Source organism: Sycon ciliatum, chromosome 8 (genome assembly GCF_964019385.1).
Source record: "Sycon ciliatum chromosome 8, ocSycCili1.1, whole genome shotgun sequence".
Classification (NCBI taxonomy): domain Eukaryota; kingdom Metazoa; phylum Porifera; class Calcarea; order Leucosolenida; family Sycettidae; genus Sycon; species Sycon ciliatum.
The window spans coordinates 2417246-2441795 of NC_088650.1; the positions used below are offsets into that span (position 1 = coordinate 2417246).

Genomic DNA, 24550 nt, shown 5'->3' on the forward strand with positions numbered 1-24550 from the left:
TAAATGGAAGATTTTCTGAACCAAACGTTTTCGTTCCCTTCTCATCATGGGCTCATACAGGGTAGAGTAACCTAGAGTATTACATCAGCTGCTGGAATGAGTTTGTATATCTATAAGTGACTGGAATGTAGAAATAAAGAGTAACTTGAAATATATCTCTAAAAATATTCAAACCTCCTCGGCCAAATGAGGTTGAGGACTCCGGCCGAATGATAATATTCCATTATATGTATTCATAAAATTCAAAGGAAATGTTTCATGTATCTGCATGACTATAAGTAGTAATTCTGCAACGGGCGTAGTAACCTGGTGTGGTCCTCTACAATTTGCTGTCTCTACTGTCTAACATACTAGACTATTTCATTTACGTATATTTAGTGGGGTAGTGATCAAGAATAACATAATGTTGCTAAACATTGGCAGATATGACCAAGGAAGAATGGAGGAATGGATTTGATGGATAACATAGCCAGTCAGTAGGATAGAGAACACACCACGGAGAGAGAGAGAGAGAGAGAGAGAGAGAGAGAGAGAGAGAGAGAGAGAGAGAGAGAGAGAGAGAGAGAGAGAGAGAGAGAGAGAGAGAGAGAGAGAGAGAGAGAGAGAGAGAGAGAGAGAGAGAGAGAGAGAGAGAGAGAGAGAGAGAGAGAGAGAGAGAGAGAGAGAGAGAGAGAGAGAGAGAGAGAGAGAGAGAGAGAGAGAGAGAGAGAGAGAACAGTACCAGCACTTGCTGCGTGAATTGTTTGAAACGTCAATCTGTGATGGAGCAAACAGAGAATACCGCACAGCCACGAAGACGGTCACATAATAGTATACACCGGAGCCAAAATAGATGGGATGCATACATTATTATGTACACACACACACACACACACACACACACACACACACACACACACACACACACACAAAACACCTGAATTCACACTCATTCACACACACACACACACTGTCACATATACACAAACACCTAAATCCACACTCATGCACACAATTGTAAACAGTTTCAGGTGTTTTAAGGTGCGGCTAACACTCCGCAAAATATGGTACATATCAGTAAACAGAGAAACACAGCATCGCAGCCAAACAGGAGATCTGTGTTTCAATGACTTATTCGGAATTCAGGTAGTGCAAGAAATCAACGCAACCTACCGTTTACACACGAGCCCGCCGTGGCAGAAGCTGGTTCATCTTGTCGACCTTGTCGGGATATTTACCCCAGCGTTTGATGACCTTCACCAGCTTGATGTAGCCGGCCTGTTCCTCGCTGCGTACAATGTTGACCAACTCTTCGTTGTGAGGGTGCCTTCCATCTTGTTTCTCAATCCTCTTCAAGTCTTCTACCTGCTGCAGATCGACGAAGAACCCGGCCACTTGCGCAAAATTGCGAAATTTTGCCGCTGGTAATTTGCTCAACCAAGGCGAAATAGCGGTTATAAAGGCACTTTGTTTGAATGGGTCGCCGAATGACTCCTCGTCCTCATCTAAGCAAGATATACATGAGATAAAAACATGAACATACAAAAAAAGTGATAATTGTATGACCTGCCGTACACGTTAGGTTTTAAAGAGGCGATTTACACGACGGCAGGATTCATCCCGTGTGTGATGCTGCCATGGAGATTCAGTCACATATACTCATATCTTGGCGCGAACGTATCCCGCCGGCTATCCCGGTACAGTCCCGGTGCCATGAGGGGACTGGGGGCTGGGGGTAGAAATGCATACCGTGACATTCCATGCTCTGTTTTGTACTACAGGTACTGTACGTGCATCCTGCCATGTGAATTGAATTTCGTTTTTCCCGTACCACGGCAAGCTCTCGGGATCACGTGCTTTACTTCCCGGTGGGATTCACTGCCGTCGTGTCAATCACCTTAAACACAGGCAGCAGGTTCTAGAGTGTCGATGTGCATCACTCCAGTCTGGACCTGTACATCATCAGTGGTTCATCTAAGTACAGTCAGACCTCGCTTATCCGGATCCCTCGCCATCCGGAAGAAAATTGTTGGTTACCAATTACAGCATATGCCATGCTTACATACAGTATGTGTGTTCGATTATCCGGTTCCCTCGCCTATCCGGATATTTTTGTGGAAAACGGACGTGTGCGGTTATGCGAGGTCTGACTGTACGCTTATACCATGGCAATGGCTAACCTGGCAAGGATTCTTGGCATCTAAATCACTGTTGTGCTACATGCATGTGGCTCCATTTCAGTATGCCATGTATACTTTTATACACACCACACACTGTATCTAACATACACATACCCAATCTACGGACAGAACTGTTTCAGCCTTTGTGGACTTGTCAGCATACACATACACATACTGTATAAGCATAATGCATGGTGTACAGATGAACGGAATTCCGTAGAATCTCGTAGAATCCCATAGCCCCTGTTGGGTGTTGAATGTGAAGAACCCTATTGTGTTTACAGCTATTTCCACTGTAGGGGATCCTGGTGCTGCTGTTGCAGCTGCTACTGGTGATACTGCTGCAGCTGAAGTTGCCACTGCTAGTGCTACTGCTGCTGATGCTGATGAAGGTGCTACTGCTGATGCTGGTGAAGGTGCTACTGGCAGTGGCGGATGCAGGATCCGAAACAAGGGAGGGGGGGGGGGCACACTACAGGCTTAATGGAACAAGTTTACTTTTACAATGACTTTTGTGATACTCGAACATGTAAATGTATGGGCACTACGACGTCTGGACCCGGAGTGCGATGATGAACAAGCCGAAGCTTGACATCAGGAGCGAGAGTTGACGCTGTAGACGCCAGATCTCCAATGTCATTCGTCTCCAGGCCAGTCACAGCAGCAGCAGCTAATGCAGCTGGCGGTGTCTCTTCGACTTGTACACTACCACTCAAAGTACGACTCTCACTCTCACCGACAACTGGAGACTCGGTGATAACTTGTTGGTTCGAACTGTCATCGTCCTCCATCACTTCCAGTTCAACTGCATTCTGACAATCCATGTCCTCGGCTGACGACGCTGCGATCTGCTCCGTGGGGGGACTAGACTCTACGACATTTACAACATCCTCACGAGCGGCACATCCACTAGCAGCTGTCCTCGCTTCCTTCGCAGGTGGCAGCGAATCAAACAAGTTGCTTCCTTCTCTTCATTTTCGAACTGCTGTAAAACAACAACGAGGTTCTGGAACGCCAAGGCAAGTGAAGTTTGCAAGGCAAGGGCAGGAAAATCTACGCATTGCCATGCGAAGTTTTGGACTGTGTACTTGCACTTGTACCGTCTTTGTTTTCGTACTACGAGTACAGTGCAGTACTAGACCAAAACCGTAGTTCTGGTGCGCACGGATCGCGGATCGCGGAATACAGATCGACGCGACGAGAGTTGACAGTTCACAAGTTCAGTACACGCGTACCGCGTATCGATCTACGGACCCGGTGAACCAGTGCATGAATGTGTACAGTGCATGCAGTACAGCGACTGGGCCTTGTCATCTACACAGGAAGTGCGCGCGAGCTCGGTTTCGATCGAGATCAGTAAAAAAAAAAGTCGGTCGGCGCTTCTGAAGGAAGTGCGCGCGAGCTCGGTTTCGATCGAGATCAGTAAAAAAAAAAGTCGGTCGGCGCTTCTGAAGGGGGGGGGGGCACGTGCCCCCTTCGCCCCCCTCTAAATCCGCCACTGACTGGTGATGCTGCTACTGCTGCTGATGCTGGTGAAGGTGCTGCTGCTGCTGCTGATGCTGCTGAAGGTGGTACCGGTGATGCTGCTACTGCTGCTGCTGCTGAATGTGCTACTGGTGATGCTACTGGTTGAACCACAAAATTAGTATACTTGGACGTCACCGAGAATGTTCAAATACAAAGGAAATTTAGTCCACCCGCCTCACGCTCATTTTTTTCCGAAAATGGCCCGCAATCGAACGGCTCCTACACTCCCAGATAATAAGGTTGACTCTCGAACTACTTCAAACTACGTTTACTCATAATTCACTACATACACACGACTAAAACTCTGCCGTATCCTTGCTGGAGAAAATATATTCACCACCCGGCATCATTGAAATACACATGAATCACGGTGTCCAAAAGCAACCAACCTCTCTCGTCGCCTTTCTCCTCTCCACCGATGAACGGTTCAATCGAGCTAACAAACGCATGCCGGTTGGCAATCTGATCAAGTGTCTTTCCACTGCAGTGCAGAGTGGTATACAGAACAAAACAGCACAAAAAACCAAAAAAATAGAAAGAGGTCCACGTTCTAGGTAGGGCCGTAACAGTAGAGCCTCCCTCGGTGGACACGGTAGAGTGCCCCCCCCCCCCCCCCCCCCGTGGACAGTAGAGTGCCTGCCCCCCCCCCCCACCCCACCCCCCAATGGACAGTAGAGCCCCCCCCCCCCCCCAGTGGACAGTAGAGTGCCTGCCCCCCTCCCCCCCACCCCCCGTGGACAGGAGAGCCCCTCCCCCCCCCCCCTCCCCGTGGACAGTAGAGCCCCTTCCCCCCCCCCCCCCCCCCAGTGCACAGTGCCTGATCCCCCCCCCCTCCCAGTGGACAGTAGAGCCCCCCCCCCCCTCCCCCGTGGACAGTAGAATCCCACCTCGGTGGAATGTGGAGTCTTGAAATGCAATGCAGCATTTTGTGATCAAAAAGCCCCCCCCCCCCTCACAAAATGTGCAGGCAGCGTGTTGTCAGTGTTTCCATCACCCTGAACGCTTCGTTAATGAAAGCGGCTGATTGATCCGCTCCAAGGCAACGTATTTGACCTATTTATATAAACCTGCGAGGAAAGCCTTTACTAACCCAATGGCACCAAGTGACATGAATTCAGCGTCGTGAACACCGCTTCCACCAGCGCTGTGATGACCGCTTCCACCAGCACCTTGACCACCACTTCTACTCCCCACACTGGCGCAGGCTTCTGCTGCAAGGAAACAGACGGCATGCCATTGGAGTGGCCAAGAGAGATGCACACGCACACACACACGCACACACACACACATGCAGATGCAATGTATACATGTACACACACAGGTGGGCACGCACACACGGTTTGTTGCAGAAGTTTATTGTCGCCACTGAAACAAACATGGTTCATTTCGTACTCGGACGGACCCCTCACGCCTCCAAAATGAACACAGTTTGCAATGCTGGACACCATAAATCAAGTGCATGTACACGTAGTGCATTGTTGAGCAAGTTACGACTTTTCGACCTCCCACCCTCCTCCTCCTCTGCCACGGACGATGTTCGCTTCAGGGCGACAAAATATGACAGCGACCCCATAGCAATTCTATGACAATGTAATGTCAGTTGTCCAGGGCCCAAAACAGAGTCAGAACTGCAGTGTTGGCTGGGATCAAACACCAGCTTGCGGTGAGAAGAGGCTCAAATTTTACATTCTATCCACAGCAGATATGGTCCTGTGCTCATGCCGTGTTCAATACCCGAACGGGAATAGCTACCTCAAAACAAAAATAGAATAGCGTACCGGTTTCCTTGCGACTAAAGGTTGAATGCGAATGCGGCCATCATGCAAAACATCATTTGGAAGTACCAGATCTGTTTGTATTGTGCATCCAACTAACCTGAAGGAAGAGAGGCCGAACTCGGGTCACACAGCTTTCCACATGCATCCTGTAGGTATTGCAAGAGACCAAGTACATGCAAGCACATGCCCAAGCCCACACGCACACACACACACCCGCACACACACACACACACACGCACACCCGCACGCGCATGCACACACACACACACACACACACATACATGTAAATACACACGAGCAAAAGCACACATGCATGCAAACACGCACATGCACAAGCCATAATCGCTGAAGTCAGAGTAGGCTCAAAATGGTTATCTCCTCATTAACATGACGGGAATACGTGGCAAGTTTTAAGAAAATAGAGACATGGTGCAACTTTGTGTGTGAAGAATACTCGTCCTGAACAGAGATAAACAGAATTACAACAAGGCCTGGTGGAACTTGTCTCATGGTTCGTGCCCCCCCCCCCCTCCCCACAAGAACATATGAACCAAAGCTAGCGGCAGGCGCTACTAACGTAACGTCTTTTGCATAGCTGCGGGAATTCAATCAGGTCAAGTTTCTCACCTGGTCAAGGCCCAGCCAGAACATGGCCTGCTCACGGATCATCTGTATATCCGGATTTGAACGTGTACACAGTGGGTAGTCTTCAGCCACTAGGGTGGAAGCGTCCAAGGCGTGCGCACAGCACGTAGATAAGCCATGCTGTAAACACTCCTCGCCCGATGTTTCTCCGCAGGGGCATGGCAATGTGCTGATCACTTCGACCTGCAGGCCCCACTTCCGTACCACTGTGAGCACGATTGCCCGGACTTCATCCAGCGTAGACTTTCCGCTACCGCCGTGTCGGCCCTTGCACTCGACGTACACTTGTAAGCCGTAGCGTGTATAGTGCAGGTGCAGCCACGGCCAATCTCTGTTCCAGCGAAGGCGAACGCTGCACCGTGACAGTGTGGCAGCCGAGCGCTTGTGTGACTTAAGCAGCACCTCCACCACGCATTGCCAATACAGGAACACAGGAAAGTGCATCAACTCATCTCGGTTTGTGTGCTTCACGGACACATAGGCACAGGAACAAGGCGTTTGCGGGTCCGTGCCCATCTCCAGGACGACTGCAGGTACAATAAACTCGTGCTCAGCAGACCTCTCATCCTGCACAATTACCAGGACTGAGAGCCATTCTAGGATTTCAAAAATGAGCTTGAACCCATCACTGCTTGCTCTGACTGCTTGCCACGCCTTAGCATGGTCGCAGTAAGACTGACCCTCGAACATCTTGTTGAGAGCTTTGCGTGCCAGGGACTCCGTCATGAACCCAGAACGATAGCACCGCGCTTCGTGCACTGTGATGTCTCGGTCAGGCTTCATGTAGACAAAGGCATTGACACAGTCCAGGATGAACTGGGGCTCCAGGATGACCGTGTCTTTCAGCTTGAAAGTTGGGAAGTACGCCAGGTGGCCTGCTTCGTGGCAGTACTTCAGCAGCAGCTGTATTTGCCGGTCACTGCAGTCATGTGGAACAGCCTTGACTTGCTTCGCTATGAACTTTGCCTCCTTGAAGGAAATCCAAGGCCAAGTGACCTCCTGCTTGAGCGTGTGTATGGATATGCAGAATCGGAGCCATGGAACAGGGATGTTACGTTGGCTCTTCTGGCAGCGGTCGATGATGGCCTCTCTCAATCGCTGCAGCTCATCTGCTTGTCCTGCACTTCCAGTGGATCTGGTGTTGTCGATTTTGAAGTGCGAAGTGTCGTTCCAGACAAGGTTCTGGTACCGCGTACCTTTTATCTTCTCTTGAAGTAGCTTACAAGGATCAGGCAAATCGGTTTTGTTCCACCTGTCACTCTGACACCCCACTACAAACACATCATCTGCAGCACTCTGGTCTGTGCTGCTGTCAGCTTTCGCATTCAGCAGCAGCATGTCGAGCCAGCCGAGCAGCTGGTCTAGGCGAGTCGCATTGGCCGGTAGAGTGGCCCGCTCGATACATTCTTCCCGGCTGACCTGAAATTCATCGAACTTGGGAAGGGTCTCTAGAAGATCCAGAGAAGAGTTGTATGTGGCAATGAAGGCTGTGTTTTTGGCCATGAAGAGGGGCTGTACGGATTGGTAGACTTGCTGCCCTCCAAGGTCGCGGAATGTGATGACGGTATAGTTGGGCGTGTTGGCCCGGTCAGAGATGTACTTTACCCGGTCTGCGTTGAGAAATCCTGTGATGGTCTCGTGGATTTCCTCGCGCATTGCTGGCCCGTTGCTGCTGCTCCTGCTGCTGCTGCTACTGCTGTCCTCCATAGGTCCTGCATGGGTCCCAGCCACAGGATCCTCTCCTGCTGGGGCTCTCTCTCTGTCATCTTGTGTTGTCTCTTTGTCTTGGGGATGATTCGAAGTGGATGGTTTGCACATCATGGTGATGACGTAGAGTCGACTCAGAGCATCTGGCATGTCTGGGCATTCGATGAATCGACAGTCATCAGAGATGTTTGTAGTTGCGTAGGACGTGCGCATGCCGGGTGTGCTGAGTTCATTCTCATTGTGCATCTTCTCAAGCAACGCCTTCAGCAAGCTGGTCTTTCCAACGCGTGCCGCTCCAAGTATGACCACGTGCAGGAAATGGATGACGGTCGTACCGCCCAACCGGGCTGCCTCCTGCTCTGCTGCTTCGAGTTCACTGATACTTGGCAGAACAGCAGTATCTCCTGGGCACAACGATAAACACAGCACACATCAAAAATGTTGTGTAACTGCAGGTGACATTTACAGGGGCGGATCCAGAGATCTCTACAGGGGGTTCCGGTTGAACCAAAATTGAACAGCCAAAATAATTGAAAATATTATGGAATCAGATTGTTTTGAAGTTGTGCGGTTGACAGTAAGTTGTAATAACGACAATCCGATTGTGTTAGTGGCAATCGCATGCTTTTAAAACACACTACGGACATACTTAGTACCGTAAAGTACCGCCAGAGCACCCCGTCTACCACACACCGCTGGAAACTGAGTCGGAGCGCAGTTGTGGTGCGGTGGACGATGGAAAAGCTGTACAGGGCCAAATGCTGCTGCTTACCCTACATTGTATATTTTTTAGTACGGACACATAATCATATACATGTATGCAATCGACTGGCACAGCGGTTCAGTGAGGGCTTGAAGACCCTTTCAACTTCTTGTAAAGATCGAATATGCAAGCCATGGGTACGTTGAGAGCCAGGAATGCCGAAATGACAACTATAAGTTACTTTCCCTGTCCATTTGTACTTTCGGAAATTTTTGGCATTTTACGATGCGAAATGCTCTATAGTCACAGGACAAGAGCATCGTCTTCACTTCAGTGACAGAAACAACAACAGCGAAACAGTGTCGACAATAATTATTGTACAATCCTTTCAATGTCATCTAAAACACATCGCTGGCGCAGCACTCCGTTCCTGCGGAGGAACAACTAGTCACTACTGCATGCTGCAGCAGGTAGAGATTACTGACTTTGCTTGGATGTCGGAGCCCTCATCTTCTGAGGAGCTTGAACTCTACGTGTACGGTTCGAAGATCGTTGAAGAGTTTCAGTACTCGGAACATCTTTTCTCTTCTGCAAAAAACTTGTCCAAGGAATACTGACCACACCACACCCATCCCGAGCAGCAGTGAATGACAGCGCCAATGGAGGCAAGTAATTAGTTTGGATCGTTTCGAAAGATCAAAAAGGAAACAGCCACCCAATGTTGTCTACACAACAGTGTCCGTTTGTAAATCACGGACATGAACACCAGTACAGACTACTATCCGTACAGACTGTCAGTATCGATCTACCGCACGCGCTCCTTGACTCAGTGACTGCACTGACTGTGAATCTGATCGGACGGACGTCCTTTTGTGCACAATGATATTTTTCGATATTTCTCAGCCGCACACTTTGCAAAATTTAGGGGGTTCCATGGAACCCCCGGAGCCCCCCCCCCCCCCCCCTGGATCCGCCACTGATTTACAGTTTGTTGTTTATTTTGTATTACTAACAAGAAATCATACAGTACAGGCAACAGGAATGCAAAATAAGTGAGAGTGCATCTTCACTGCATGCACTCGTATTATGAGAAAGCCCGCTTGAGTCCCGATTTTACGGTGTGTCTGAAAGGCATTGCTTCCCGCACAATAACCACTCCATCACCAGAATATTGGCAGACAGGAGACACCTGTTATGGTGTTGCTACAGTTGAAGCACTGGGTTTTAGAGTCCAGGGGCGTCACACACGGTACCACCAGTACCACCATGCTTGTACCACTTTTCGCACCGGATGCTGCGCCCAATTCATCCAAAAAACAAGCAATAAAAGAGCACTAAAATGTGCCCTGTTCACCCAATAATCACTATTTACCAATGTTGCAAAGAATAGCAAATCACGAACGAATATTCTAACAAATATCCACAGTACGAACGAATATTCTACTATTCTACCCATACAGACGAGCCCATTTCAGCACACTATGCTTCCTTGTTTATTTGAGCCAGCGCGTGCTAAGACATGACCACAGCTTTTGTGGAAAAGTCGAGAAAACGCGATTTGAATTCCGCGACAAAAAAATACAAAGTTCTCCTCGGTAGACTGGACTGTTCTGGATGTAACTCTTTGTTGCAAGTACATGAAAATTTATTCGTTTCAGTTTGGATTCCATGTTGCACTGAGTCTCCTAAAATGGATCGTCAACGATGTATCGAAGGAAGACCCTAATATACTTCGGAGCGGAAGAAGACGACATCCTCGGGTTCCATGCGCAGGATTAACTATTTTGTGGACTTGCGAAGGAAACAGAAGTCTCAAGTCTCTCAAACTCTCCCACACGGAGCTAGCTTTACGATCCGACATCACGGATTTCTACCGACTCGAAACTAAGCAAAGCGGACTGATACGATTCGAAACTAACCAGGAACTGCTACAAACTACGAAGAAGAAGATAAGTATTTCTTGCGAAGGTGCAAGCTACAAACGGCGCGTAAGTCAAACTGGGCAGCATTAGCGGTAAGCGACAATATGTTGACGATGTCGTTTGCTGCTCAATTGCAGTGACTGTTGCACATTCTACGATGCAAGAACGCAGCGAGCGTGCTGCGATGAGCGAATTTAGCCTTTGTACGGAAAGCTGTACACAAAGTGTAGCATTTCGAACATTCGACTTCTGACTCGCACGTTCGAATATTCTGTGCAGCGCAAAAAAAACAAGATATTCAATTATTCGAATATTCGCTGCAACACTGCTATTTACCCTCGGGCTTTTTTGATGCCATTCAACGAAACGTGTAGTGGATAGTCACTACTGGAGGGTTCATAAAGGCACATTTGTCTGTTGTGAAGTCGGGGGTTTGCCCCGCACATTGAATTTTGCATGGCAAGACAAATTCGGAAAATGCAAAAATTGGTTACGGGGTAACTGTTTCCCATGCCCCCCCCCCCCCCCCCCCTCCTACTATTTTGACCTGGCTAGAACCCTGCCATCATATCTTCATGCTAATGGTACTACTTGGGGACATACAGCTCTATTGCTTCCAACTGGACATTTGCTTCGTTAGTTGCTGCTCATCATGAGCAATTTGCTGCTAGCGGCCTAGCATTGCTTGCCAGCTCTTCGAGCTCTTGCATTACGAGACCATTTACTCGAAGTAACACATTGTCTCCAAAGCCAGTCCTTGTTGCCCTGACTGAGTGTGAATATGTGAGGGATTGGATGCTAAATAGTATTCCAACCAGTGATGCACACTAACCCAGTTTTCAAGAACGAATACTCTATCAAATACCAAATCTGGCAACGAACGAATATTCTAGTATTCGTTGAAATTGTTGACGGCCCAGAAACTTCTGCATTGCGTCTGCGCTTTTCGCCTGGGACACCTTCGCATCCGTGGCAGCTACAGCCGTCGAGCAAGTAACATGCCGTCGGGGAAGATTATCCCGCATTGAGCTCGTAGCCGAGCCATTGAACTCGAGCTTCGTCTCGCAGAGTTTGCATTCAATGTTTGCGCCTCCATCAACTTTCTCGGAGTGCTCCTAAACGGAGCTGCTACGACCAGCTGTGCCAGAAGCCATCACAAAAAAGAAACTGGATGTCCAGGCGGTTCTTCAACGTGAAAGAGAGGGGTGAGTTGGACCGAACTAAAGTAGTAAAGAAGAAGGCATTATGGGTTCCCACTTCGCAACAGTACAGTGCACGCACTGTACTCGTACAACTACACGTGTCCTTTGCAACTGTACTACAGTGCCGGCACTGTATTGTTACTACTACTAACTGTTTGGCGCACGCTCACACAGGCTGGATTCGTCGTCAAGTACACGTACGGTAACCGCTGTACTGTAATCTGTAGCAGCGGCCCTAGCTCTACTGCCGTTAGCGCAGGGTCCACATGTACTCGTACAAAACTAGCATGCATGCCACACATAGAACATGATTGTACAGCTCTTCAAACGAACTTTATTACTATTCGACTATTCGTGTGCATCACTGGTCATTCGTAACTTTTTGGCGGAAAAGAAGTTTGAGAATTGATTTGTCACTTACCTGCTTGCAGCTGCTTGGCCTCCTTCATAGAGAGTCAGAAAAAAACAGAGGCACAAATCACACATATTTGTTTAACATGCTCTCTCTCTCCCTCTCTCCCTCTCTCCCTCTCTCTCTCTCTCTCTCTCTCTCTCTCTCTCTCTCTCTCTCTCTCCCTCTCTCCCTCTCTCTCTCTCTCTCTCTCTCTCTCTCTCTCTCTCTCTCTCTCTCTCTCTCTCTCTCTCTCTCTCTGTCTCTCTCTCTCTCTTCCTTAGTTCCGTATCGTATTTTCCGGAACATAAGCCGCAATTTAAGCACTCGTAATCCCCCCCCAAAATAAATGTCGGTGTGGCTTCTACTACCATGGTGAAATGAACTGTGATATACAGGATAGATGTTGGTTTTTCCTCACAAAAATGACAGAACAAAAATGACAGAACAAAAATGACAGGACAAAGATGAACCTAGAGCAGTAGAGGCAACGAGATGAACAAGGAACTCACGGCACAGAGTAAGCGCGAATTTTCTGGTTTCAGACCTTGTATTTTTTTGGAAAATACCAGGGCATTTCAATTAAGCGCGGGGCACGCGGGATGGGCATAAAAAAGTGCATGGACCTCAGCTTTTCAGAGCAGTAAGAATTGTCAAAATCGGTTGAGTTTGAGCAAGAAGCTGACAAAGAATGCTAGATCGAGTTGTTCTGGCGTTTCCAAGGCATGATAGGAGAGTTTGAAAAGGACATGGAAGTGGCCCTGATGAGCCTATCGAGCTGAGAGTTGTCAGGATGGATTTGTTTGAAATTGTGACATGCATTATACAGTATGACAGGATATACAGGCAGGAGCTGTATAGGCTGAATTTTAATGGGGCCGAAAAGGATTTTGGCCTGCGGATGCTGAAATTTAAAACGTGCTGATAATTTGTAGACTTACAGTATCCAGTGTCCAGTATCACAGTAGTAGATATCAAACTCAACTCACTTACTAAAGCCACAAGTCGCCAAGATACTCAAGACAAGGTGCAAACTGGAATAATTCACTGCAGCTGGTTGTCGTCGCAGTGATTTCCAAGTGTCCATTGTACACAGCACGTTCAGCATAGTGCTTGCATTTACCTCCAACTCTGGCAACAGAGCGACAGGCGAAGCCCTATCCATTTATCAACTGGGCCGTGCGGATACGACTTTGAGTTTGGCATGGGAGTGGCTACACATTTTCCCCTGTTACTAGTGGAGCAGTTATGCCGCGCCCATTATCATCATCATCCTAACCCCAGTTGTCGTTCAGGACCGTACGGGTTCGTCGTATCAGTGTTGAAAGAGCAGCGGTTGTCACTGCTGGGCGGACGAGATGGCCCATCCGCTATGCGGGCCATACCGCGTGGGAATCATTGTAATGTCACGGTTCGCGAGTTGCGCAAACGTTGCGCTTGGCAATTTGGCCAGAGCAGTTCGTTAGAAATCGTGGCCACCGTTATCAGAAATCTCGGTGGCAGTTCCGAATTCACCCCGCGTCTCCAGAGCAGACTTGATAGCGTAGCTGATCATCCGGAAGACCATTTATCAGTCGGGATGATACTTGTCCATCGGATCACTGTTGGCAGAGCAGCTGTTGCTACCGCCGAGGGGACGAGACGCCCCAGCTGCTGCGCGGGCGTGCGGTGAGGAACATTCGACGTACCACGTAACCAACGGAAAGCAGTTTTCAATGCCTCTGAATTCTGACAACCCACTACAAGGTGCTTTGGTGCACCCTGCCCCGCAGGTTCTGACACCACTGTCGCCTGTGGGTGACATCGAATAGCGGCAGCAAATTGCTTTCTGTTGATATGGTCGGTCGTTACTCACTACCTACCCTTGCCCCGCCGGGGGCAAGTCATGGTTGCCGTGTGCACGCACGCATTCATGCCGACGTATCTGTGCCTGCCGTGCTAATCTTTCTGTCAGGCATATCTTGAACAAAAAAATGCCTGCCTGCTCCTTTTGAGGCCCGATCAGTGCATTACGGCTTGTGCTTCCATTTGCTCCGCAGTCACTACCGGCCTCTGCACTCGCTGGTCGACGCTTTGTTCGGGAGTCTAGTTTTGTTTGCATTCAGCATGTCATTAACTATTCATTCGCGTGGTGGCCGCCCGCGCCAACTCTATGGTTTGCTGGCCGAGAGTGAGATCGCACCTGAATATGGTGATAAGACGCTGTACATCTTGACGCTATGCACATAACATTGCCTCGCCAGGACTGCAGTATGCTGGCTGATAGCGTGGGCAATCCACCCTGTCCTGGATTGACCATCAGTCTACTACCGTCGCCTCGTTCAGTGTTACCTGGGCCCTTCTCTTTTTGGGGAAACTTGGCCAACAAACGCAATGTGCTCAAAGGCTCGCTGACAATGTTGTGCAAGTTTTCACCAACAACCGCCACGCGTCCCACCAAGATAAATCGGGCAGGAGGAAAGTGCTCTATGGCTTGGATCCCCAGCTTGCACGTGCATACGCACCAGATGTGATCTGGAGGCGCATTATGCATGGCTCAGCGCCGGGCAGGCTAGTAGCCAATAGAATGAGCTAACCTGGAACTGATGGCCAACGTTTGCGCTTTCCCAGGCCAGTATCAGTGCTAGTGATTGGTATGTGGGCCCACGCCAGCATCTCAGAGCAGTGTGAGTGCGTAGTCCGCAGGTATGGCAGTGGTGAGGATATGGACGTGTGCTGCGTGCTGTACATATGTGGATGTGCATGTGGCAGGCGCGTATGTTATTGTGTGAAGTGATGGATGGGGTGCAGAAGTGCAGGTGGTGAGAGTTTGTGGCTACTGCTAGAGTGGCTAAGGCGAAAGCAGCCATCAGGGCGGGGCAAGATGGCCTGTTCGCTGGTACGGTATGTGCTTTTCTAGGCCGACACGCTGTATGCGGTGTTGGCGACGATCGGGCCAGTAAGTGGGCTCACACGAGCAGCTTGTGGTGGTCTACGGGCATCTATTCTCTGTCACATGAATGCGAGGCGGTCGAGAGAACGCTGGTGCGTGCTTATGAAGGTGTGTGCGTGGTGGTGGTGTGTGTGTATGAGCGTTCTTTTCGAGCTTGTATGAGGTTATATGCCTGTGTAGGAAGAGAATATACGGATGTGTAAGAGGCGAGAGAGTTCTCGTGGATACTCTGAAAGCCACAGTTTATACTGCTTTGCTAGCCGGTACCGTGTACCCTGGTCAGAGCAATTGATGAGGTAGCGGCGGCATCATATGATTATGCATAGGTATAATGCTGAGGGTACAAATACACCTTCCGTAGTGGGGGTGCCATGCCTTCTAGGTTTATCACTTTTTTGGGTGCAAGCGGGCATCATATCGTATGCGTGTGGTGTGACGCCTAATGCCAGGCAGTTGTGTGAGTTCTTGGCCTCGGTAGTCGTTCGTTCGCCCTCAATGGGCAGTATAATTTCGGCCCTAGGGGCAGTATGCTTTTCCCTTGGCGGGCAGGTTGTCGGCCTCGGTGGCTATTCATTTGCTCAATAGGCAGTATGATTTAGCCCTCGGTGGGCAGTATAAAATCGGCCCATGGTGGGCAGCATGCTTTGGCCCTCGGTGGGTACTACGCTTTATCCCTTGGCGGGAAGTTTGCTTTAGCCCTCGGTGGGCAGGCTATTGGCTCGATGGCCGTTGTGCACCCTCGGTTGGGCGGTATGCTTTAGGCTTCGGTAGGCAGGTTGCTGGCCTCGGCGGCCGTTCACACGCCCTCGATTGGGCTTTACGCATATTCTTGAACCCTCGGTCGGGCTATAATCATGCGCCCTCGGTCGGGCTATAATCATGCGCCCTCGGTGAGGCTATAACCATGCGCCCTCGGTGGGGCTATAGCCATGCGCCCTCGGTCGGTCTATGCTATAATCATGCGCCCTCGGTGGGGCTATAATCATGCGCCCTCGGTGGGGCTATAATCATGCGCCCTCGGTGGGGCTATAATCATGCGCCCTCGGTTGGGCTATAATCATGCGCCCTCGGTCGGTCTATAACCATGCGCCCTCGGTGGGTCTATAATCATGCGCCCTCGGTGGGTCTATAGCCATGCGCCCTCGGTCGGGCTATAATCATGCGCCCTCGGTCGGGCTATTATCATGCGCCTTCGGTCGGGCTATAGTCATGCGCCCTCGGTCGGGCTATAGTCATGCGCCCTCGGTCGGGCTATAGTCATGCGCCCTCGGTCGGGCTATAGTCATGCGCCCTCGGTCGGGCTATAGTCATGCGCCCTCGGTCGGACTATAGTCATGCGCCCTCGGTCGGGCTATAGTCATGCGCCCTCGGTCGGGCTATAGTCAAGCGCCCTCGGTCGGGCTATAGTCATGCGCCCTCGGTCGGGCTATAGTCATGCGCCCTCGGTCGGGCTCTAGTCATGCGCCCTCGGTCGGGCTATAGTCATGCGCCCTCGGTCGGGCTATAGTCATGCGCCCTCGGTCGGGCTATAGTCATGCGCCCTCGATCGGGCTATACTCAGTCATGCGCCCTCGGTCGGGCTATAATCATGCGCCCTCGGTCGGGCTATAATCATGCGCCCTCGGTCGGGCTATAATCATGCGCCCTCGGTCGGGCTATAATCATGCGCCCTCGGTCGGGCTATAGTCATGCGCCCTCGGTCGGGCTATAATCATGCGCCCTTTGTCGGGCTATAATCATGCGCCCTGGGTCGGGCTTTAATCATGCGCCCTGGGTCGGGCTATAATCATGCGCCCTTGGTCGGGCTATAATCATGCAGCGGACAGGTTGCTGGCCACGTCGGCCATTTGTACGCCCTCTGGTCTAACATCAAATACTATTCTATTTAAAATCTTTAATCAAATTGAAGTCATGGCAACCCCCAAACCTATGTGTTGATTGCTTGTGAGTGCGTGCGTGATTACGTCGTTGTACGCACAGACGGGGCGTGGGAGTGTCTGCAAGTATGTTTGTGCACATGAATGTGTGTGTGTGTGTATGTGTGTGTGTGTGTGTGTGTGTGTGTGTGTGTGTGTGTGTGTGTGTGTGTGTGTGTGTGTGTGTGCGTATGCAGAGGTATGCCCGCAGACCTGGGTGTGTACCCGTGGGCTTGGGTTTTTAATTCTTAAATTCCCGTTTGAAAAAATATCCCACACACTACATTTGCAGCGTGCACTTTCAACACCGGCACTTTTGCTCGTGTGCAAAGTATAATCGTGAACACAAGGACCCCGGCCAAGTTCAAAAATCAGTTGTAAGCGTGTGTCCAAGTTTATCGTATGCGAGTAAAATTAATATCCTTGGAAATGTACGATAAATTTGAGTTTGGACGTCGTGTGAATGGCCTACTTGATCCGCCAAGTTAAAATTGGCACTTATCTTCACTCTTGTCGCAAAACAAAAATACAAATATTTGAAGCATGCCACGATCAGAAAACGCTATGTACATGATACTTTACATGTCAGAAAGCAACTCAGCCGAAAATCCTAGCAAGTTACACGTCCTCCTCGCCACTATCGTCGCTGGAGGATGAGCTCAAAACATTCAATCCAGACATATGCTGAACGTTTCATAGCTTGTTCCACTTCACGCTCAAAGCCAGTCACCTGTCGTGCCTGTCTACTTGCCGCTCAGAAGGTAAGTGAGAGTACCCGTGTGGTGGCTGTATGTGTTATCCCCGTTCGTCTCAATAATGCCTTTGTTTGAAAGAAAAAGGCAACACCACATCACTGTCAGTTTTCATATCGCCTCTTGCACTTGTCGTACTTACTGATCAGCACCCACGCAAGCTGCTGGTGCTTGTAGTGCAGTGATAGCTTCTGCTTAATGTAGCACCTGTGCCTACTGCACCTAACGTCTTGCACCAGTGTCACACTGACTCTAGAGCAGGCGTAGCTCTTTTCTGTGAGATCCCTGCAAGTCGTTTGCACGAGAGTAGCCAGTGCAGGCTGTCGTAATAAAACGACTCATCCGTGTTCCATTCCTGTGCATGGTACATGCATGGTGCGACGGCACAATGACAGCTGTCGCAATTCACACTGAGTATTACACGTGTTTTTTGGTGATTCCTGGTTAGCTGCTAGCTTTTCCCTACTCGAAGATGTTGCCGCCGCGAAATCTGGGGGTTTGTGTTCGTCCTGGCGAAAACCGTGTTTTGATCCGTTGAGGGAGACGAGAGATACAGTGCGAAGACGTACGATCTGTCCGAGAATCGGCGAAGAAGAAAGCTTCGCAGGCGACCCGTAGTGGTTGGGAACAGAATGGAACATATACCAGTCGATGCCTGTCATGGTAGGGATGACTGCTACGAAGTTTTAGCCCCATGCTCCCCAGCGCTTTTTAGCGCCCGACGATAATTACCAAATTTCATCGATTTTCCATGTGGATCAAAGCAAAGTCTCCTCAATCTTCTCCAGTCGAGCTGAGTCTGGACGCTACAATGTCGAGACGCAAAAAGAGAACATGCATGAACACACAGGAGCATCACATGCAGCTGCATTCTGCCTTGACGAAGCTGAGAACAACACCAGCACCACGCATTCGGAAGACATTTCGAAGAAGACGAAGAACTACATATCTGCGTTCAAAAAAGCCTCTGTACTGTGCAGTATGCATGCGTGCATGCGCGAAGCACGGGGTCCGCGGATCAACTTCGTTCAAAAATCATTGTGCCACACGGGTTGTATGATTTGTGTGCGATATGGTCTTTCTTCTTGACAAACAGAAGTGAAGTTTTTCGATCTTCAAATCGCCACTGCGTCCTTGTCATGACTCCAAATCAGCTGAAACTTTGCAGGAGGAATGAAAATGCCATGCTGAATCGATTGGTACCATTTTCGAAGGGTTTCCTTGAAAAATAAAAATTAGCCTGCACTGGCTAACGAGAGTTTCCTTCAGGAGTTGGTGTTTATTTTGATCAGCTCCTTTTCCAGGTCGTCTGTGAGCTTCAGAGTGTGTCCGCCGGATTGGTCTCGTATTCTGGAGATGTCGATATGATCTGTAGTTTCTTCGTCGGTGATTTGTTGGTGACAACTCTTCACTAGACGCTGTACAGTGTGAGTACTCAAATTCAAGCTAGCGATGCGCTTTTTCAGCTTTTCTATACCTCCCCGCGGAAAACCATCCTTGCTACCAGACAGCTGGAAGCAGGCAGAAACTATATTCGCCATCGCTTTGAAGTGTGAACATCCTGACCTGTTTTACGGACTGGAGCGGAGGTTGCAGCCTTTTATTGCGGTGACGGAAGTGTTCGTCGGTGGCAGCTCCAGTCAAAAAATTCAAACGAACCGATCACAACTTCTGTGGTGGTTTGTGCTGCCATGTTGTCGGATGCAATGGTCTATGGTTATGTTCGGATGGTGAATCGGTGGTTCCATGCGGTGTGACACAGGCAGAACACCGAAAAATCTAGTGCGAAGATAAGCGCCAATTGTGATTTGCGGACCAAGTATTAGCAAACATCACTTGTCTAGTGAGAAAGTGCCTTGCCTTCGTACACTGCATATTCACCATCATACTTTATTCCAACAGGAGTGCATGAAACATTTGGAAATTTGAGAAAAGTCACAAAAAGAGGCGCAGTTTACTGTGCATTCTCCGTATCCTTGTTGAAATCGCACGCGCTGGAATAATAAAAAAAAACACTCGTTGTGGTCATGACGAATAGACCCCTCCGAACTCATCAAACACCAGTGTGCTTCGTGTGGTCAGGATGGGATTCTAACACAGTTTCCTCATTCGTCTTGCAGTTTCACGGCTTGCAAATGGTCCCAATTATCAAATGCACTTGGCATCTGGTTGATCAAATGCAGTGGTACCCTACAAAGCCGGCCGGCACCAAATTTAGCGCTTGGTGCACAGAATAGGATATAGTTTAGGTCAATGGCTGCATTCATCCCCCCCCCCCATATATCCACAACCATGATGCAGTGGCGTGTCCAGGATTTGGCTGAGGGGGTCGTGGCCGGGGGAGATGACATGGTGCACATGACTGTAATGATGTATGTCACGCACCTAGCTATCCAACATTACAAAATGATTACATGCCAGGTATTTCTTCCAGACCTACACTATACAGATTAAAGTATCTCATGCTCAGTTACTACAGTGCGTATCGGTTATAGCGTGGTCGTGTAAAAGAATATACTACTTACAAGAATGACCTCTCATATTTTCATAATCATAACATGGGTTCAACTTTCAAGTGAACATTTATTCTTACTTCTTCCGCGTCATTAAAATTGTCGCTTCCCAGAGCGATTTTTCAAATTTATTTTGTCCTCTCGAAGGGAAAAAAAATCAGCTAGAATTGAGGCAGAGCATTGTCGACGGACCAAGCTTTAGTTTGTGGCCTCCCGCTTCGCTGCACTTGCAGGTTAGGTCGACGTCTTCATCAGAGTTTGGGGCAGGCCCTTCAGCACTCAACAATGTGCTGAACAAGACGTGCGTTCAAATTCAGGTAAAGAAACTTCGTTTTCAAGCGATCCATCCCGCCAGGTGGCAGGCAATGAAGGCAAGCTAGCATTTTTCAAGTACACTGTAACGACCTTCCAGCGGGATAGAGTAAGTAGTTCCGCACCTTCTTTCCTTGGCAAGCGCTTCGCTAATTGTGTTGGTGTTTTCAGACCTGCTACCTTCGTAGCAACATGCGACACAAGTAGCGCATTTTAGGAATTTGAGAACACTTTGTTCTTGCCATCGTCAACTTCAGCATTTCGTATTCAGGAGAGATACCAGGATTCTTATACCCGAGCTTGCAGTCTTGATCAATACCCACGCGAACGATATGGGACGGCACGAACTCCAGAAAAACGATATGCGCTCTGGGGCGGAAGAGTGCGGAGCGCGATGAATTTGCTTGGTGCGGAAAAGAGCTCCGACAAAGTCCGAGACCACCACGGCTTCAGTAACAAGTAGACATTGCGCAGGAAGGGTCGCACCAATGCTCGAACACAGAAAACAGCGATTCCGACAGTCTAAGGAAGACGAGCCAAGTCACAAACATTGCGATGTGCGCAGTGACAATTTTAATGACGCGGAGGAAGTACAAGCAATGTTATCGCATTGTAGAATAATTATATCGGTCCTAAGAATGGACTTTGTGTAGCAAAACATACCAGATTGGTACAAAGTGTATCGCCTGTAGATGAGTGTAGTAATAACATCTGTCCAATGCAGTTCTGCTCCGACTCGCATTGCATTGTAGTGCTCCAGGTTCAACTGTTCTTGTCATGTATCTCATGCTGCATAGCCACATGGCAAGCGTATGGGACTATAAACACCCGCATGCACAGCAGAGATACGTTGTATGTATGATGACCATCCTGTATCTGCGCACATGTATCTGATATGTAACACTTGACTTATCGCGAGTAAGAAGTATCTGAAATAAGAATAGAAAGTCGTTTTTCAAACACCCGCGCTATAACCGATACCTACTGTACATTGTACAATCATCAGTCATGTTACTTGTACAGTACATCCTTGCCCAATTTTTATTGGAGCATATCATGCTGTTCTTCATCATGTTTTGGCTGCTCACTGACAACAGGTACTGGCACCTCCGCGTCCGGCGGAAAGTCAGTCTGCTCCGAACTGGACTGGCAACGACTTGATCACTCCCGCTGTTTCCTGTTGGAACAGGAATTGCGCCGTCGCAAGAACGCTTTGTAAAAATCCATCAAGGCTCTGCTGGCCAGAGCTTGTCTTCTTTGGTCCATGGATGTCGCTGAGACTTCGCAGAAAAGTCTTCAAGTCCACCAATTCGCGATTCGAATCTGGAGGGGATCATCCTCCAAACATCGTTGTACAACGTTGCGAAAAGAGGCGCTTGACGATCACAAGCTTTGTTTTTGTCCCACTTGGGCAGCGCTGCGTTCAGCACATCACTGCACGCCTTTCTCAAGACGCATCGAGCGCGTCCTGGAATCTGTACAAAAGTATAGAGCTCGTACAGAGTCGATCATTTCTTTCGCAGTGCAATCAATGCCGCTCACACACCGACGGTCTGTGCAACCGGTTTTGGACGCTGCTTCCCACCGCGTAGAGTCTACCGCCTGTGCACATGGTGCATGTAGCAGCCTGGTGTTTTTTCAAACCCAGGTCGAAATGTTTTGAAGGGGGTGGGAGCGTGCCCCCCCCCCCCCCCCCCCCCCCCCCCCCCCCCGTAAACCCGCCAATGCTATGTGATAGGGACCATTAGCAAGCCGTGAAACTGCAACGCGAAGGGGAGCTGGGTTAGAGTCCCGGCCTGACCACGCGAAACATACTCGTGTTTGACGAGTTCGGAGGGGTCTACTCGCCATGACCGCAACAAGTGGGTTTTAGTCAAGTACGTGCGAATTCAACCATGAAGCGGAGAATAGCACCGTAAATCGCGCCTCGTTTGGTCTTTGCGATTTTCTTCAAATTTCGAAAAATGCCTCACCCATTCTTGTTGGAATAAATACGATGGCGAAACGTACCAAACAACCAGTAGGACCATTGATTTTGCCATATCCGTTACTAACATGACACAGAACAGGATCGAGGGTAACCACAGTGCCAACATTTATGCTTGTTCAAGACAAACTTCAGCTTGCTCGTTCATTTATGTTTTGGCATGGACCTCGTGAACACAACCCTTTGCTGCACCCATCCATCGGCGATGTGGCTGTCATGGGGTTTCTTTCACTTTCATTCGGGTAAAAGTCAGTCAGGCTGAGAATTGTTCTCAAGAAAAAGTTCGCAAAAATAATTGCCAGTAAAAATATCAGAAAACTGTTTGAAACTGGAAAGCAGCCGACTCGCGTAGACGGGTTGTGAACGCGAGAAGCTAATTCTCAATCACATCGTGTTTCACGTGCGTTCCGATGAACTCGTTCCTGTTGACGTTTCACGGCTTGCTAATGGTCCCTAATAGTTTTCCCAGCCCCCCCCCCCCCCCGTTCAATCTCAGGTTGGCTAGGACCATGGAGGCAATATCGTTATTTCGTACTCGGACCCCTCCCCCCACTCTGAAACGAACGCAGCTTGCTATGCTGGACGACGATAATCGCATGCATGTACAAGTACAATGTACAGTGTCGGTCGAGTTGTGATTTTGGCTCACACCCGCATCCCCCCCTCTCCCACTCCAAAACGAATGATGCTCTCGTTTCAGAGACGACAAAAAAACTTTTGCGACAACCCCTAACGAAAACTGTACAAGCTCACGCGCCCACAGACTCGTAGTACATGCCTCGTACGGTATGACTCATCATCTCCAGAAAAGTCAACAAAATGAAACATTCCGCCATGGCCAGACCAAGCGGAGTTACACTCTCTCGTGTTTATGTACTCTTGATCTCATGGACAGCTGTCCAAATGTAGGACATGATGGTGGGAGGTGCACCTCACGTGACTCACGTGACACCTAGTCACTGCATAGTTCAACCAATCAAATGTACGACACGCTGTAATGTTTACTGTAGACACACAGTACATCTAAATTTAGGGTTCACGGATTGGCATGCTAGCGTCGCCAGCTACATCATGCACGTGACAGGCGCGTGCATATACTGTACCACACAATCGGTCAGTGCTTAAATCGCATTTTCCCATCAATATCACTCACTTTCAACTCTACGGGATTCATTACGGTTGGCTCAAACTGCCTGAATTTTTGAATCCACACGCACGAAAGACGTTCCAAGACTTCCACCGTTCGTATTTTTTCAAACGAGTTCCGGGTTTTCCAGTAACTTTGGCCAAAGTTCGGCTAAAAAAACAGGGGGAGTCGTTGCGTTTCCGCAAAATATTGAACGGTAAAAGGATAGCCAAGGTCGAGAGCAAAACAACAAGCCATTATTTGTCAAAATCGAACAAGAAACGGCTCAGCGCATCTATTTTCTGTGCACGCGCGCGCGCGTACTTTGGCCAACAAGGTGTGCAGAATTTCTGAAGAAGAATAATAACAAGAGCAGCAGCGCTCGGAACAGCCGTGCTGGATACTTCCAATCCCGACACGATGGAGCGTGTTGGCTGTCGTGAGCTGCTGAAATGACCATGACATTTCTTTTTCTTTGTATACCCTACATATCTTGATGTGCCCTTGCTCAGTTTCGGCCTCTTTACAGGAAGAATATTTTCTTCCTTGGCATCAGCGGCCAAACAGCAAGAAGAGCAACAGATCGAGATTTGCAGGGAAAACAAAGATGCGTGCAGCTACATCTAGTCAGGTTCGATGCAGCTGCGCTTTGCCAGAACCTCAGCAGATAAGAAAAGACGACAGAGTGTCTCAGATGGAACTGGATCTTTCGCCAAGACCGCCACCGCCGCCATCATCAAGTCCAGGTCAGTCAGAAAAACCAAAGCAAAAATGCAAAGCCCGAGTGAAGTGAAGCCACTGAACTCTGAAGCCAAGGAAAAATTTAAAAATTACGCTCTCCGGCTAGACTTAGAGTTGATATTTTTTACTTCGATAGGCGCTGTCGCGGCCTGTAGCGCGCGTCCATAATCCAAAATGGAGGCGCACGTGACGGGTGCCTTTAGTGGCAAGCCGTGAACCCTAAAATTCAGTCACTCA

General features: G+C 49.1%; 1 protein-coding gene across 2 annotated transcripts; it reads right to left on the reverse strand.

The window, feature by feature from the left end:
• LOC135823895 (uncharacterized) lies at nucleotides 1-12153 on the reverse strand. 2 transcript variants are annotated; one of them, XM_065336768.1, is made up of 7 exons: nucleotides 12065-12153; nucleotides 6092-8220; nucleotides 5562-5610; nucleotides 4777-4894; nucleotides 4076-4167; nucleotides 1153-1484; nucleotides 1-756 (listed from the first exon to the last, which is right to left on the reverse strand). In XM_065336768.1, the coding sequence occupies exons 1-6, from the start codon at nucleotides 12090-12092 to the stop codon at nucleotides 1156-1158; spliced, it is 2745 nt and encodes a 914-aa protein (XP_065192840.1). In that variant the 5' UTR covers nucleotides 12093-12153; the 3' UTR covers nucleotides 1-756; nucleotides 1153-1155. The 2 variants fall into 2 exon arrangements, with proteins under 2 accessions (XP_065192840.1, XP_065192839.1); XM_065336767.1 differs by having other exon boundaries at nucleotides 4777-4897.
• Between the last annotated feature and the right edge of the window lie 12397 nt (nucleotides 12154-24550).

Bases quoted from the DNA above. Each gene is read 5' to 3' on its own strand.
- LOC135823895 (XM_065336767.1), bottom strand. From the start codon at position 12,092: ATGAAGGAGGCCAAGCAGCTGCAAGCAG. The intron at 8,221-12,064 runs GTAAGTGACAAA...CGTTGTGCCCAG, and splicing joins GGCCAAGCAGCTGCAAGCAG to GAGATACTGCTGTTCTGCCA. The intron at 4,168-4,776 runs GTTAGTAAAGGC...TCTGCACTGCAG, and splicing joins ATGTCACTTGGTGCCATTGG to TGGAAAGACACTTGATCAGA.